This window comes from Perognathus longimembris, chromosome 16 (assembly GCF_023159225.1).
Source record: "Perognathus longimembris pacificus isolate PPM17 chromosome 16, ASM2315922v1, whole genome shotgun sequence".
Classification (NCBI taxonomy): Eukaryota; Metazoa; Chordata; class Mammalia; order Rodentia; family Heteromyidae; genus Perognathus; species Perognathus longimembris.
In genome coordinates this window covers 28,744,713-28,761,052 of record NC_063176.1, presented here as the reverse complement: position 1 = coordinate 28,761,052, position 16,340 = coordinate 28,744,713, and the positions used below count along the sequence as shown (strand labels likewise).

Below are 16,340 nucleotides of genomic sequence, written 5' to 3'. Positions count from 1 at the left end.
GTATTATACAACTGGCACTGTTCTCATCACATTTATATATTAAGAAGTTCAATCCTCACCTTATGACGTAGATACTATTATCTTTGGTTCTGACATAAGAGAAGCTGAAACATAGCAATTAAGTAACTATTTGAGGTCATAATTTTGGTAAAGCCAAAAATGTGAACCCAGAGATTCTGACTCCAGATTTGTTTTTAAGTAACTCACTGCATAAAAATATGCTACAAGAACAGTCATCTCAGAGCTGTTTAAAATAAGAAAGACTGAAAAATTCATTTAACTAAATGAAGTATGGTATATATAAGAATGAATTATGGCATAGTTAAATGAATCATGGTATATATACAATTAGATACTATGATGCTATTATAATGCTCGGGTGAGTATATAATAATGTGAAAAATATTCATGATAAATTACATGAAAACTTCTTATTGTTAAACCCTATTTAAATATGCACAGAAAAAAGCCTAAAGCAATCTACCAAAATGTGATTGGTATTTATTTCCCAGGGGAAGGTTTATAGGTGATGTTATTTTATGTAATGTTATCAGTATTGTATAATGAATAGCATTATTTCTGCAATATGAAATTTTAAATTCCTTTATGATGTACAGTAATTCAATAGTCTACTTACTTTGAGTAATGTCAAATTATATATTCATTTAAAAGTTGCACTTGATTTTACATATACCTTTTTGTTTAATTTTACCTTCCAAAAGTTGTGAGCTGACATTGACGAAATCAATTTTCTTCCGGAGATATCGCTGATTCAGTTTCCAAATGCATGAGATAAATGCATTCTTTTCAGCAGTGCTGCTGGCAACCCATTTATACACTTTTTCAAAATGTAAATCAAATTCAGGATTTTCCTACATAAAAGCAAACAAAATATACTGTTTTGATCACATTATTATTAGTGCAAAATCTTTATCAAAGCTGGATGCTGGTGGCTTACACCAGTAATCCTAGCTACTCAGTAGGCTGAGATCTGAAGATTATAGTTCAAGCCCCTGCACCAGCACATAAATAAATAAATCTCCATTTAAAAAAAAAAAAAGAAAGAAGTGAGGGGACTGGGAATATGGCCTAGTAGTAAAGTGCTTGCCTCGTATATATGAAGCCCTGGGTTCGATTCCTTAGCACCAGGTATATAGAAAAAGCTGGAAGTGGTGCTGTGGTTCAAGTGGTAGAGTGCTAGCCTTGAGCAAAAAGAAGCCAAGGACAGTGCTCAGGCCCTGAGTTAAAGCCCCAGGACTGGCAAAAACCAAAACAAAACAACAAAGAAAGAATTGAGGATATTCTTTGGAGGAGAGGGGATCACTAAAAATAAGCTTAATGACTTGGAGAGAAGACTTCAGAGAACACTTTTTGCTTATAGCAAAAATTCCCTCTCGAACAGGTTTAGGCAAGTCACAGCAGAGGATCACAGGAGCCCAATAGCTATACCCTTATGAACACATAAGATAATGCTAAGTGAATTGAACTCCATGTTATGGAAACGATTGTTATATCACAGTTGTAACTACTTTCAACGTGCCATATCTAACTGTAACCTCTATTATTGATGATCTTCTTGTATCACCTTCCTGTGGTTGTGCCTACACTTTCTCTGTATCTTATCATACTGGTATTAGAAGTAGGAAATTGGAAGCGAATACCAAAATCGAGAGACACAGGGTAAAAAAAGACCAACAACTACAAAAGTGATACTTGCAAAACTGTGGTGTAAATGAACCGAACAACTCATGGGGGGGGGGGGGGAGCGCAGGGAAAGGGGGAGGGGGGAGGGGGAATGAGGGATGAGGTAACAAACAGTACAATAAATGTATCCAATGCCTAATGTATGAAACTGTAACTTCTCTGTAATTCAGTTTGATAAATATATATATATATATATAAAGAAAGAAGGAAAATAATAAGAAAAAAAATAACTGCCTCTCGAAACTGGATGAAAAACTATATCCAGTCAAGGTCATTTTCTTCCTATGCCCAAAGCCTGTGAGTGGAGTGTCGGCTGCATACTTAGTGGTTTTGTGGCTCAGCTTCCCCATTAAGAGGGTAACAATGGCCTCTAGTCTGTTTGACAGTACTGGAATTTGGACACTGCCTTGCACTACACTAAGGCATAGTCTCTAGTTTTAGTTTTTGGGTTTTTTTTCTGTTTTTTATTTCTTTTCTTGGAGCCAATCCTAAGGCTCTTGAACTCAAGGCTTAGGTACTGTTCCTGCACTTTTATGCTCAGGCTTTTTTGTTTGTTAATTAAGAGATAAAGGTCTCAGGGACTTTCTTGCTAGGGCTGGCTTTGAACCATAATCTTTGAATTGTAGCCTCTTGAGAAGCTATGATTACAGGCATGAGCCACTGAACCCTCATTTTGATAAGAGCCTTATTTTTCTTTTTAAATTGCCTATTAGGCTTGATACTGTATTTTTGGATAATGTATTATTATGCACAACTGATAAGGAATATATGTTCTAATTATAATGTATGGAAAAATTACAATGTCCATTTGAATGTACTTTTCAAAAACGAAGTAAAAAGCAGAGACAGAATGATTACAGGAGTCTCAAAAGATAAATGCCACAAAGCGTCAGGTTCTTTCAATAGACAAAGAAATCAAATCAGTCTAAGAGAATTGCACCATGCTTTCAACATGTCTCTTAAGTCAAATAGCAGCAATGATTCCACACCAGGCTAGTATTTGTTAACTACACAACTGCTTGAGATTTATGTTAATAGTTGAAAACATGCGAATGTATATTTTCCTTCACTTTCAAAGAACTAAAAAATGGGTCTGACCTCTATAGAGTTGAAGGATAATAATATATTTCATTCATTTGAAGCATTATTTAAAGGGACCTTAAAGACAAGAAAAGAAGTTACTTGGGACTTTTACTTCAAAGACTTGGGTTATTTTAGGGATCAAGACTTGACCTCTGGTACAACAACAGCATGGTATAATAGTCCTACTATTAGTCAACTTAGAGCTTAGTAAGCAGCTTAGTAAGCCTCCCTGAAAAATCAGCATTTACAATAAGAGGGTGATTAGCTTCATCACTTATAAAACTATCTAAGGGTATTGGCACTAACATGAAACTTGATGGGAAATGATCTCTTCCCTGGGAATACTTCCCATAATGCCATAAAAGAGGCTGAGTGCTCCAGTGGCAACATTCACACAAATCAATGTGTGATACTAAATGGCTAATGTTAGATTATGTATAAAAATTTCATATTTTATATCCGTATATAGTATATACACACCAAGGCGCTCACATAAAATGAAAAAACTAATCCATTAAGTAAGTCAGCAAAGAGGCGTCAGCCTTGAGAAGGCATTGAAATAAGCATTCAGCAATGGTAGTGAATTATGCAAGTCAACAGCATCACGAAGTGAAAACTAGAGAAAAGAAAAATAGTTTTTAAATAAAGTGCATTTCTATGAAGTCCTTAATATATTTTCTCTTAAACAGAAAACTACCAAACACTCTCTACTCTTCGTCACTTCCCATGGTAACAGAAATTACTAAAGGTTTCTGAAAAAAAGAAATTACCTAGCTTTCTTTCCAACCATCCCCTCCCTTCTTCCGGTTTCTCTCTCTCTACTTGTCAAACTGTTTTCATATTTTTCCAAAAACTGGCTGCTCTTTAGGAATAAAGCAAAGGCCTAGTTTATCTGAAATTATGTTTCCTTTCTTTCCTTCCCTTCCTTCCTTTTTTTTTTTTTTTTTTTTTGTGCTAGTCCTAGGGCTTGAATTCAGGATCTGAGCACTGCTATTGAGGTTTTTTTTTTTGCTCAATGCTAAGCATTCTGCCACTTGAGCCACAGCTCCACTTCTAGCATTTTGGTGGTTAATTGGAGATAACAGTGTCATAGACATTTTGCCTGGGCTGGCTTTGGATTCTGACCCTCAGATTTCAGTCTCCTGAGTAGTTAGGATTACAGGCATGAGCCTCCACCTGTGATACCTAAAATTCTCGAAGAAAAGGCATCTACATTTAGAAGAAATCTGAATAGTGCAAATAGGCAGACCTTGCCTAAAATTGTTTTGCCTTTTCACACTGTGGCACCTGACTCAACAACTTATTGTTTTGTTCAGCATTTTGATCTTCAAAGGTTTATATCAAAGTAAGAGTAAAACCAAAGTTTTATCTTACCAGATTGCTTTACAAATATTATGTTTTTACTTCTTTGTGCCTTTTTATTTGTGCTGATACTGGGGCATGAACTCAGCCCTAGGTGCTGTCCCTTAGCTTTTTCACTCAAGGCTGGTATCTACCATTTGAGCCATACCTATGCTTCTGGCTTTTTGCTGGAGATTCTTTTTTTTTTTTAAATAAGTATTTATTATTATTGGAGATTCTTATCTCTAATAAAGTCTCACAGACTTTCCGTCGCAGGCTAGTTTGAACTGTAATCCTCAGATCTCAACCTCCTGAGTAACTGAGATTACAGGCATGAGCCACTAGTGCTTAGCCCTCTTTGTGGCTTTTTAATAAACATATGGGACCTAGGGAGTTAAAAGTATACCTGGACTTTTACATTAGTGTAAGCCTGGCTATTAGTCCCACCAACAATACAAGTGGATGTGGTATAAAGAATTCCCTAGTGTTCTGGAAGTGCCTTTAGGCTGCAGAGGAAGATGAAGGGCAGGGCTACAGGGGAGAAGGAAGCATCTAACTGAATCAGAGGAGCTCCACTTGACTTCTTTGAAACAGGGAATTACTGCTAAAAGCCTTGAACTGTCAGAAATACAGGCACTTCTTTAAAGGTAATTATCATATTATTCAAAAATCTTTGATGTTAAGTGTGACTCAAGTATTAGATTTATATCCTTATAAGCCTAACTATTTAAATTCTTCAAGATAAGTATGTAACCCATTAGCACTTCCTTTATTTGAAGAACAATATCCAAGCTTTGGCCTAAAAATTCGAGCTGGGCTGCTTTAGCTGAATGAAGCATTGATTCACAAAGACTCTCTATGCAAGACTCAGTTTGGTTATATTATATATGAATTGAATCAGGTTTTACAAAACAACACAGATTAAAAGAGGAACACAGGGGCTGGGAATATGGCCTAGTGGCAAGAGTGCTTGCCTTGTACACATGTAGCCCTGGGTTCGATTCCCCAGCACCACATATATAGAAAACAGCCAGAAGTGGCGCTGACTCAAGTGGCAGAGTGCTAGCCTTGAGCAAAGAGGAGCCAGGGACAGTGCTCAGGCCCTGAGTTCAAGCCCTAGAAGTGCCAAAAAAAAAAAAAGAGGAACACATATGACATATCACTTTAAATCTCATACTAATTTACAAAATTTGTACTACTTAATCTAAATACAGAGATAAATATATAGTCAAGGTTAGTTTGCTCTAATTTTTGTAGCTTGTGCATAAGTGTAATTGTAGTATTTAAGTAAAAAGAATGAAAAAATACACATGTGCTTCCTTTTAGTAGTCTGAGTCATGGGAGTGATGAGGCAGAAGGCAGAATATATTTTAGACTGGAAGACAGGCAGTCACAAAGCAACAGATTCACGACATCTTACAATACCTAACATGGTGTTAATAAAATGAAAGACACTTTCTGAGAACAGGTTGAAGAACTAAGAAAAACATACTTTGATAGCGTCTTTGGCATCTACCACAGCAAGATCTCGAAGGGCCCATGCAATTTGCCTTTTGTAAAAGTCTCCCTTGTCAGATTTCTTGACTTTGACCACCTTCACCTGAACCGGGCGTTCAGTTGTCACTGTTGAGCAAACATACATTTTCATCAAAAATATGTGTGTGTGTGTATACAAAAGCAGTCACTTTTTTTTCATTTACTCATTGCAAATATATCTTCCAGTTGCCTGGTACTGTAATGTTTCATAATAACTGGACAGCGAAATTTACAGAATCCTGCAGAAAGCATTTAAATCAGATTACAGTCTGACTCAGCAATTCCATATTTTAGTTTCTACCTTAAAAACATTCTTGCTTAGGGATAGGACATAAAACAAGTATGTTCTTAGAAGTTCTGTGTGAACAGCAAAACCTAGAAAAGACTAATGTTCACACTTGGGAGAAATGATATGTGAATTATGGGACATTTATATGGTCAAATATACCACAGCAGTCAATAGGAAAGAATAGCTCTATGAAAGAATCATGACTAAGAACATAACACTGAATAGAAAAAAAAATCACAAAGAATATATGCAGTATAATTTAATTTATGTAAAGTCGAATGACATGCAAAACTAGACAACATGCTCCTTGAAATTACAAATATATAGGGTAGTAAGAAACAAAAACAAAGAAATTCTAATTAAAATTCAGGATATCAGATACTTCTTTTTTTTTTTTTTTGGCCAGTCCTGGGCCTTGGACTCAGGGCCTGAGCTCTGTCCCTGGCTTCTTCCCGCTCAAGGCTAGCACTCCGCCACTTGAGCCACAGCGCCGCTTCTGGCCGTTTTTCTGTATATGTGGTGCTGGGGAATCGAACCTAGGGGCCTCGTGTATCCGAGGCAGGCACTCTTGCCACTAGGCTATCTCCCCAGCCCTATCAGATACTTCTTAATAGCAGATGAAGGGGAAAGGGATCAAGAAAAGGCACACAGGATACTTCAAGGGTAATGGAATAGTGTATAATACCGAGTGGTATATGCAAGTGCTGATCTATCATCAGTCTTTATATCTTAGGACTATGTCATAGAAATGTGTTGTATCTACTCAATATTCAGTAAAAACAAAGATTAATGTTGGGCCAACAAAATTTCCAATAACAAAGAAAAAAATTTTGGACATATAGTCTCACTGTGTAGCCTAACCTGTCCTTGAGCTTGATGAAATGCCTCCTAAGAAATAAAAGAATGCCAAACAAATACTTTTTCTTCTAAGTACCAACCTGTAGCACATAAAAAGCAGTTCTTTTTCTTTTTTCCCGCTTTACACACATTGACTATGCTCAGCAGGCGTTCATCATTTGGTGTAAAAATATCTCTCTGTAATGCGTGCTTGATCGCTGTCATCTTTTCTCAGCTGAAAAAAATTCACAGTACAGATGCTCATTCTCAAAATCATTCCACTTTACATCTACTGTCCTCTTTATGACTCATAAACAGTGTAGTTTTTTGTTAAGACAGAGAAAATGATTTAATATATGAATATACCCACATCACTAAGACACATAGGAAAATGATTTAATACACTAATATACCCACATCATAAAATATAATGCTGTAAATTTGGAAATAAAATTAGAAGGACTTTAGAATCTTTGGAAATACCACTCTCATACACAGATTTCAGAAAAAAATTAAATCCATGCTCAATCTTTAAATATAATTTACTACACAGAGAACACTTATGACTCAACAAAAAGACAAATAATCCAATTAAAAACGGAATGAAAGATATGAATAGGCATTTTCCAAATGAACAAAGAGCCAGTGAGTCACCGAAAGATGTTCAACATCATTAATCACTAAGGAAATGCTACTAAAAACCACAGTGAGATATTTATTGCTTTACACTCATTAAAATCAAAAGGACACACAATAACAAGTGTTGAGGATGTGGGAAAAAGAATGCACCCATGTGTTTTTGACAGACTATAAAGATGAAAAGATACTTTAGAAAAGTTTTCCAGTTCCAGAAAAAGCTAAACATGGTGTTTACCATGCAACCAAGCAATGTGTGTGTGTGTGTGTGTGTGTGTGTGTGTGTGTGTGTGTGTGTGTGTGCACGCCAGGCCTGGGGCCTGGGCTCTGTCTCTAACCTTTTTTTCAAGGCTAGCACTCTACCATGAGAGCCATAGTGCTACTTCTGGCTTTTTCTGAGTAGTTTATTGGAGTTTAGAGTCTCATGGAATTTCCTGCCCAGGCTGGCTTTGATCTGTGATTTCAGATCTCAGCCTTCTGAGCAGCTAGGATTATAGGTGTGAGCCACCAGTGCCCAGTTGGTAATCCAGCAATTCTATCCTCCCCCAAACTGAAAATATATTTCCATGTAAAAATTTGTACTTGTGTTCACAGTAGCAAAAACCATCACTTAGTATCTGTGGAGCATTGCTTTCAGGAACCCATGTGGTACCAAAATCCAGATGCTCAAGACATTTAAATAAAATGGCATAGTGTTTGCTTATAACCTGTGCAGTTTAATTGCTAGATTACTTACAGTAATTTAATACAATGCAAATCCTATACAAGTAGCTCCCTCCCCAGCATAATTCTTAAACTTTTCAACATTTTTCCTCTACTCTAATAATAGCACTTACAAACTATATTTCCTAGCTGCATTCTCTCCCTCATCACAACTAGTTCTTGGTAGTCAAGTGCTGACAGCTCTCACCTATAACCCTAGCTACTTGATAAGCTGAGAAGTGGAGGAGTTTGTATCAAGTTCATCCTTGGCAGAAAAGTTCATAAGATCCCTTTTTAATCCCAAACTATTTAGAAGGCTGAAATCAGGAGGATCACAGTTCCAGGCTAGCTGGGACAAGTCTGAGAGACTATCTTCATAGAAGTAAGCTGGACAAAGTGGTGTGTTCCCTATGTCCCCAGCCACTACAAGAAGCCTAAAGGATGTGGACTCCTTTCCAGGTACAACTAAGGCAGGAAGCATTGCCCTATTCTAAAAATAACCATTGAAAGTATGGCTGAAAATGTGGCTTAAGCAAACTTAAGCCCCAAAGTTTAAGTCCTAGTACTACCAAAAAAAAAAGTAGTTCTTTGTAGGCAAGTATGGTATCTTACTCATTTTTGTTTTTCCAGACCTTAGCAAAAGGGATATGGTTGATATTTAATAAATGTCTAAATAACTAACAAGATAGCCATAAGTAACAGGTACTGTGTTATCAAGATTCCCCCTTTCCAACTCAGATTTGTGAGCAAATACCTGGGTTTCCCCCACCACTGCCAAAATGGACATTTGTTATATTCTATTATTTCCTCCTATATACATAATTTAATTTTTCTTTCTTTCTATTGACAACACATTAACCAAAGTCCCTATCAATTCTGTGACAGCATCCTTGTAAGTTTCCACAATACTGTAGAAACAACCAAAAAAACATTTCTCTCAGACCACATTCTTGCTATCACATTCTTGTTTCCAAATACAAACTTCCCACACAAAGTACTCTATTCATTTTGGGCTTTAAATATTTGTTTACACACTATTCTATGCAGGAAATATCTCCTCTAAATTACATTTCACAGTTTATATGAAATTGACTCAACAAAGACCTTAGTCCAAATTGGTTTTGCATGTAAATTCTTATAACACTTACTGAACAATCAAGAACTTGTTATCTATTTGGTTCATGAGATCATAAGCTCCTGAATCTCCAGAGCTATCTTAAAGAGGATGTAGAAGTGAAGTAATGCTCTACCATAGTTTTCAGTTCTTTGTAGGTATTTAACAACTATTTCTTGAAGTAACCTGAACTGAACAAGCAAAAAAAAAGAAAGAATTGAAACCCCTTTGTACAACAACTCAAATATAGTAATAATAAAAAGCAACTGATCAACTGAACAAGTAATGGTGACCAAAGTTTGCAATCCACATAGTTCCTCTGGTTTAAATGATTGGGTGCATGGTTAAGTGATGAAACAAGACAGGACTAGACATATCTCATAAAGGAGCTAGGCAATGAAAAGCACTAAAACGACCATTCGTCCATTTAGCAAATATTCATGTCTACTCAGTGCCTGGCACTGCTCTGTGTTCTAGTTGGGAAAATGATAGACATGTTTGTGAAGACAGGCGACCCATGCTTTGGGGGTATTTACATTCTATGGGTCTGGTAACTCATTCTAGTCTTTACAATATTTTCCAGGAAACAAATCACTAGTGGTCCTCTAAAATTATTTCTCAGGGCAAAGAAGCCATCGTTCTAGCAGAAGCTGGTCACTCATTACCTTAGTCGATAAAGGTTCCTGTTTCTTTAAACTCAGTCCATCACACTACGTGACAAATAGCTGGTTTGTGAGTGAGTGCTTGTGTGGGTTAGGCCCAGTTGGCCCAAGGACTCACTGCCATTTAAAGAAAGAACTGCACAGGGATGCGGAAGCGTGCAGTAGGAGACCTAGGGGAAGGCATGCCATACCCTCCTCACCTGGCCCACGCCAAACAGTGTATGAGCAGGCTATTCACAACATACACGAAACCTGGAGGACAGAGGATGTCCTCCCAGATTTCTAGACAACAAGGGATAAAGGATGCTCCCACTGGACTTTGCACCTGTGAAGACAGGTGGGCTGGGGCCGTGGGCCCTACCACTAAGGGAGTGGTCCGACCGCCACGGGAGCGGGCTTGGGGTCCACTGTGGGTCTGACCACTACGGGAGCGGAGGGGACGCACTATGGGCCTGACCACCACGGGGGTGGGTGCATCGTGGGCCTGGTCACTACGGAGCGGGGGAAAGGACATCGTGGGCCTGACCACCATGGGAGCAGAGCTCCCCGCGGTGCGGACCCAGGAGCCGCTTCAAACCCGGGCGCCCGCCGATCCGCTCCTCATCCCGCCGCCGCCGGGACTACTGGAGAGCCGTGGCCGAAAGCTTACCGCAAGGCCGGACCGAGCCCGGCTGTGCCGAGGCGGGTCCTCCAAGACCGAGAACCAGATGGGGCTGCGGCTGCGACCAGTACTAGCTTGAGCCCCTTAATTAAGTCGCGAACGGGAAGTGGCCGTTCCTCCGCCACTTCCTCTATCCGAACACGTGACAAACTCCACGCCGGAAGTTGTCACCTAGAGAAGGAAGTAGAGGTGGAGAAGAAAAAGGAGCGACCAATAAACGCCGAGGGGTGCGGGGCACAGCGTGGGCGGGGCCCCCCTTGGTGGGCGGGGCCCCACCCGATGGGCGTGGCGGAGCCTCTGTCCCGCCGTGGCTAATTGGAACCTGGGGATTTGATGCCCAGCACTGTCATCTTTCTCTAGAAGGATTCTCTCTGGTATTTATGGCAATTCATTAAAGAAGAGAGTGCATGAAACGATTTTCATCTCTATATATATATGCAGAACTCTGTGAACGCTATGTCCTTACGACTTAAAGCGTGGAAAGTTGAAGTCAAATCAGAATCTCTGAGGTTGGGACCAGATGGCTGTAATTTTTAATAACTTCCCAGATCATTCCTAACGTACTCCACAGCATTTCTGACCTTCACACTCGATTTGTTTCACTGCTTGAGCATCACTTGAGGGCCGTTTAGACAATACAGCCTCTCTTCAGATCACCTGAATCAGAATCTGCATCTTAACAGATGTATTTAAATTTGAGGGCCAAATAGGATGCAGTGTTGCTGGTTGCTAGACAGATGTTCACATTCCTAACACCTGTTTTATGCCAGGCACAAAGATGATTCACGCTGTAATCCTAGCCTGCAGGAGTTCATTATGTGGCAGGACTGGACTTGGAGAGTGAGAAAGAGGGAGGAACTCACTTTATCTGCCAATGGTGGATTCGCTGAGAAAGGGACTAACAAGTTGTACAGTGTCTTTCACCCTTTATCTGAAGATAAAACGTGGTGGGAAACGATTAGCAAAAACAGTAAGAGATTGTTTGTTACTGAGATTAATGTGCACTAATCAAGGCTAGTTGGAATGCTTTTCACTTTGAGTTCCTTTTAAGTACAGGAACTAATCTTATCTTTCCAAAGACTCTTTTTTTTTTTTTTTTTTTTTTGGCCAGTCCTGGGCCTTGGACTCAGGGCCTGAGCACTGTCCCTGGCTTCTTTTTGCTCAAGGCTAGCACTCTGCCACTTGAGCTACAGTGCCACTTCTGGCCATTTTCTGTATATGTGGTGCTGGGGAATTGAGCCCAGGGCCTCATGTATATGAGGCAAGCACTCTTGCCACTAGGCCATATCCCCAGCCCATCAAAGACTCATTTGATTCTTCGTGTTTTGCCCCAGAATTCCCACGTTGGATACTTGTATAACAATTGTGTGTGCTTCTTTCATCCTATTACCTTTTATTTTTCTGTACATTACAGTCTTTAAAGTTGGGGAAAGAATTGGTTTTCAGAAGTCCAGACTTCTTTCCTGAGCTCCAGATTTGTGTATTTGCTCCCCTACTTCTGACAGTTCCATTCCATCTGATGATTTTTAGGTATCTCAATCTTATGTCCAGAAATTTCATTCTCATTCCTCTTTTCCTTTCTTGAATTTTCTTTCAGTAAGATGCATCTGGAGTAATTAATTTGGGGATTTGATCCAAGGGAGAAAAAAAATGAAGAAACAGGGAGCGAAAATGAAACATGGAAGAGAATGGAGATTTAAGAAGGAGTTATTGAATTGATCACCCATATTTAAATGTTTTCTAAATCCCTTAGGACTTCCTAAGGAGCTTTAGGAAATCATTCTTAGAACTGTCTACCGCAAGCAAGAATGGAAGAAGCATTTATATGTCAGCAACTGTTTTCTTTTGATCAAAGATAGGTTCATCTGGGTATTACCTAATCAGCATTTTCAAATTTCACAATTATGAATAAATACCAATTTCACACCCACATCAGAGGTATACTAAGGCAGGAATTGAGGGGAAAGTTGCTGTCATGTCGTACTTGCTCAAATCTTGTCAAACCCTTCTCAGCATAAGTTGCTGTAGCAGTGGTTGAAATAAGAATTATTTAAAGGGATTTGACATGTTAACATAGAGAGTGCAGAAGCACATAGGTGTCCATTTCAGCCCATTCCTTCCTTGCACCAGTCTGATCTTCTCATGCCCTCCAGTTCAGTCCCTCATGCAGGCTGCTTCAATATGATGGCCAGCCACAATCCCTGTAAGCAATTAATACAAGAGAGTTAGTGAAATAAGCTTTAGCTCCTCTGGTACACTTATTTATTAACTCCTTCCTCCATTACTCATTCTAATTTCCTTCTTCCTCAGCCTGAACATCAGCTGATCTAAGTTTTTTCCCCCTATGGTTAGGAAACCAAAACCTTCAGCTTTTATTTTCCTTGTTCTATTAGGGCCATAGTTGCTCTAATTGCCTGTTCAACAGGGCACAAACCTCCTAGATAAGCCCCAGTGAATTAATTTGATTCAGACATATTCCTACATACTGCTATTGTGTAGCAACAATCTCAGATCCTTTTACTAATCACAGTTGATGACTCCCACATGCATCACAGCTCCTTTCTTTGCCATGAGAAGCCCAAAGTAACCAAGTGACAGTGATAGCTTCAAGTTCAGTGAACTCCATACTATGTATCCTCAGGGAAGCATCCCCAACTCAACCCTTAGGAAACAACTATTGCAATCTCATAAGGTCTAAATTCCAAAGGCAGGAACCACAAATTTTACAAGTGGATTATTTGGAGTGTTCAGATGAATCAGTCCTGCTCTCATTCCTGGGTTCCTAAGCCTTGAACTGTTGGGAGCACTCTTTGTAGGTTAGTTCCATGTATTTTTCACAACCTCTAGAACACCACCCTCATCTGAAGAGGGCACAGAGGCCAAGTCTGTAACAGGTAATTTCACCAGTTTATAAGGCTAGCTGCATGTGAGTGATGAGGGTAGTCATTGAGGAATACAGTGAAAGCAGCAGATTTCATGGTCATGAAATTTGTATTTTATGGATTTTACATGCTTTTTGTGGGGGAAGGGTGGGTAGGAAGGAGAAGCTCTAAAATGGATTATTTGGTTTAAATATTGTCAATCAATAACACTGAAATTTAGCTGGGTGCTGGTGGCTCACACTTGTAATCTTAGCTTCTCTGGACTCTGAGACCTTAGAACCATCGTTCAAAGCTAGCTAGGAAGGAAAAGTCTTTTGAGACTCTATTTCCAATTAACCAGATTGTGTGTGTGTGTGTGTGTGTGTGTGTGTGTGTGTGTGTGTGTGTGTGAATGGCCCAAGTGGTAGAGTACCAGCTGTGGATAAAGAAAATTCAAGTGATGAATTGAAGCCAAGGTACACACACACACACACACACACACACACACACACACACACACACACTATAATTCAACCAAGCACGATGACTCAAGCCTCGATGGCTCAAGCCTTCAATTTTAGTCACTGGAGAGATCCAGTGATTACAGTGCAAGAATAGCCAGGTGAAAAAACAAAGTGAGAAAACAAAAAACAACACCCCCACCCAAAAAAAATCCAGAAAGTTTGAGAGACTCTGTCTCAACTAATTGCTGGGCATGGTGGCACAATCTGTCATCCCAGCATCACAATGAATCACAAAAAGGAGTCTAGGTCCGCAGTACCCAAAAATGGGCTGTTAGAGTAATTCAAGTGGCAAAGCACTTTCCTAGAAAGTGAAATAAATACCCCAAGTTCAAATTCTAGAACCATCATAAACAAACAAAAAGAATACTATAACTGGGCATTGGTGGCTCATGCTTGTAATCCTAGCTACTCAGGAGGCTGAGATCTGAGAATCACAGTTCAAAGCCAGCCCAGGTAGGAAAGTTCATGAGACTTTTATCTCCAACTAACCACCAGAAAACTAGAAGTGGTGCTGTGGCTCCAAGTGGTAGAACAAGCACCATCTTTGAGCAAAAGAAGTCAGGGACAGCACCCAGGTCCTAAATTCAAGCCCCATGACTGACAAAACAAAAAACAAACAAACAAAAAACAACCAACAAAAAACCCTATAATTCTGGTGATTGTGGATATTGGCAGACTCACTGTAAGAAAAACAAGGCAAATCTCAGGTTCTGTAAATTTTCCATTTCAGGGCACTTCTTCCTCTTTATAAAGTGAACAATAAATTGTGCTTCTCCAGGCTCTGCTGGCTGAAAAGATTCCTTTATGAGTATTCTTCCCTAGTCCATCCTGAGTGGAGCTAATATGCAATCCAAAGTTACCTACCCAGGAACGGAATGTTGCCAACCCATGTGTGAGCCGGTCCCAAATATTTTCTTCTGTGCTTTGTATGGATAGGAGTGACTTGAGGAAGAGATATCCATGCTAGTAGAGTCTGAATTACTCTTCTATATGAATTACTTGTGTCTTCTAGGCCTACTCAGGCTTGAACCCATGCCATTTCCACACTTCAGTAGATTGTTTCTGAACATATGCCTTGCTGGAACTGATGTTATAAAGCTCATAATCGATAGCTCTGGTTTTCCCAATGGAGAATTTTTCTCTTCCTCAGAAGACACAGCCTTGCAGAACAAAAGGGAACATGTACTAGAAATTTGACACATTGTTCTTATTCATCAAGGGTTGTTTGATCTTTAGATCTTCTGGAACAAATGGCCTGATAGTAGGTAATTGATATGGCTACCCTTCTGGATAACATATGTAAATGATGGGTACTTAATATTTTCACATTGTTCCAATATCCTTTAATCTGGGAAACACAGTCTTGTGGTGGTTCTTCATTTTCACATAATAAATCCATTCTAATATTCCTTCATACCTGAGCCTCTTGATTCCCAGTACTTATTCTACATTGTTCTGGCATCTTCCTCCCCATTTAGCACAGGTCATCATTATGTCCAATTTTTAAGAAGACACCAAAGCTGTGCATTAGGCTTCCTCCCACCTGTCCTTGCCAAAACATTAAACCATAGATTGACACCATCTCAGATATTTGCCTGTCCAGCCTTATAGTCTTATTCCTTTGGCCTAATACTTTTAAGTATTTATTCTCACAGTGCTCCCTTTGTTCCTATTACTACACATAACAGTCAATTTTGCAATTACTTCTGAGTTAGTAACACATGCCCAGGCACTTCACAGCAAAGAACTCTCCAGTCCAAAATGCCACAGACTCCAACAGTAAGAACCACTGATATAGTTCTTTCTAGAGCAGAGACTACAATTCCCCACATCAGCTGTGCTATGATTCTGGGTCTGAGGCTAGAGGGAGGGAATACAATAGGGGTGTGGGTAGTGATGAAAACAAAGTCAATTAGAGGCATTTCCTTAGATATATTCTTTCCAGCATTTCCATCCAGGAACGCTGCTTTCCACTACCAAGAGGAAAGAGACTGTTGGCAAAAGAGGATGAAAAAAAACCCCACAAACCCTGGAGTTTTAAAGTTATAAAAGTCATATAATTGGCTTCCTCCTAGATTTCAAGTCTTCTTATTCATGACCTCAGATCACTTTCCTTATCTCTAGTTTTTAAAAGTACTTCCTTATACTTTTTAGAAGTATCCTACTTGAATCAAAACCATGCAACCCCTTCTAAAGTTGCCATGAAATTCAGTGGCAGAAAAAGTCTCAAACGAATGATTGCATTGAAACATATTTTATTATAATTCCCAAAGCATCATTTTATTTCCATCTTAATAATAGACATGGATGAAAAGACAAAAATTTTGACTATCAAGATTCATTTGAGGAAACATTTCCTGGTACTTTGGTGAAGGAATGCAGATACATCT

The 16,340-nt window shown here is 39.1% G+C and overlaps 1 protein-coding gene across 2 annotated transcripts in view; it reads right to left on the bottom strand.

Moving 5' to 3' along the window:
* Exoc1 (exocyst complex component 1) overlaps positions 1 to 10,706 on the bottom strand; it is a 45,687-nt gene extending 34,981 nt beyond the window's left edge. For both annotated transcript variants that reach the window (XM_048363998.1, XM_048363999.1), the window contains exons 1-4: positions 10,554 to 10,706; positions 6,892 to 7,025; positions 5,621 to 5,751; positions 713 to 872 (exon numbers count right to left, since the gene is read on the bottom strand). In XM_048363998.1, coding sequence (XP_048219955.1) covers positions 713 to 872; positions 5,621 to 5,751; positions 6,892 to 7,015 — 415 coding nt within the window. In that variant the 5' untranslated portion in view covers positions 7,016 to 7,025; positions 10,554 to 10,706. The remainder of the gene's footprint in view (positions 1 to 712; positions 873 to 5,620; positions 5,752 to 6,891; positions 7,026 to 10,553) is intronic.
* Between the last annotated feature and the right edge of the window lie 5,634 nt (positions 10,707 to 16,340).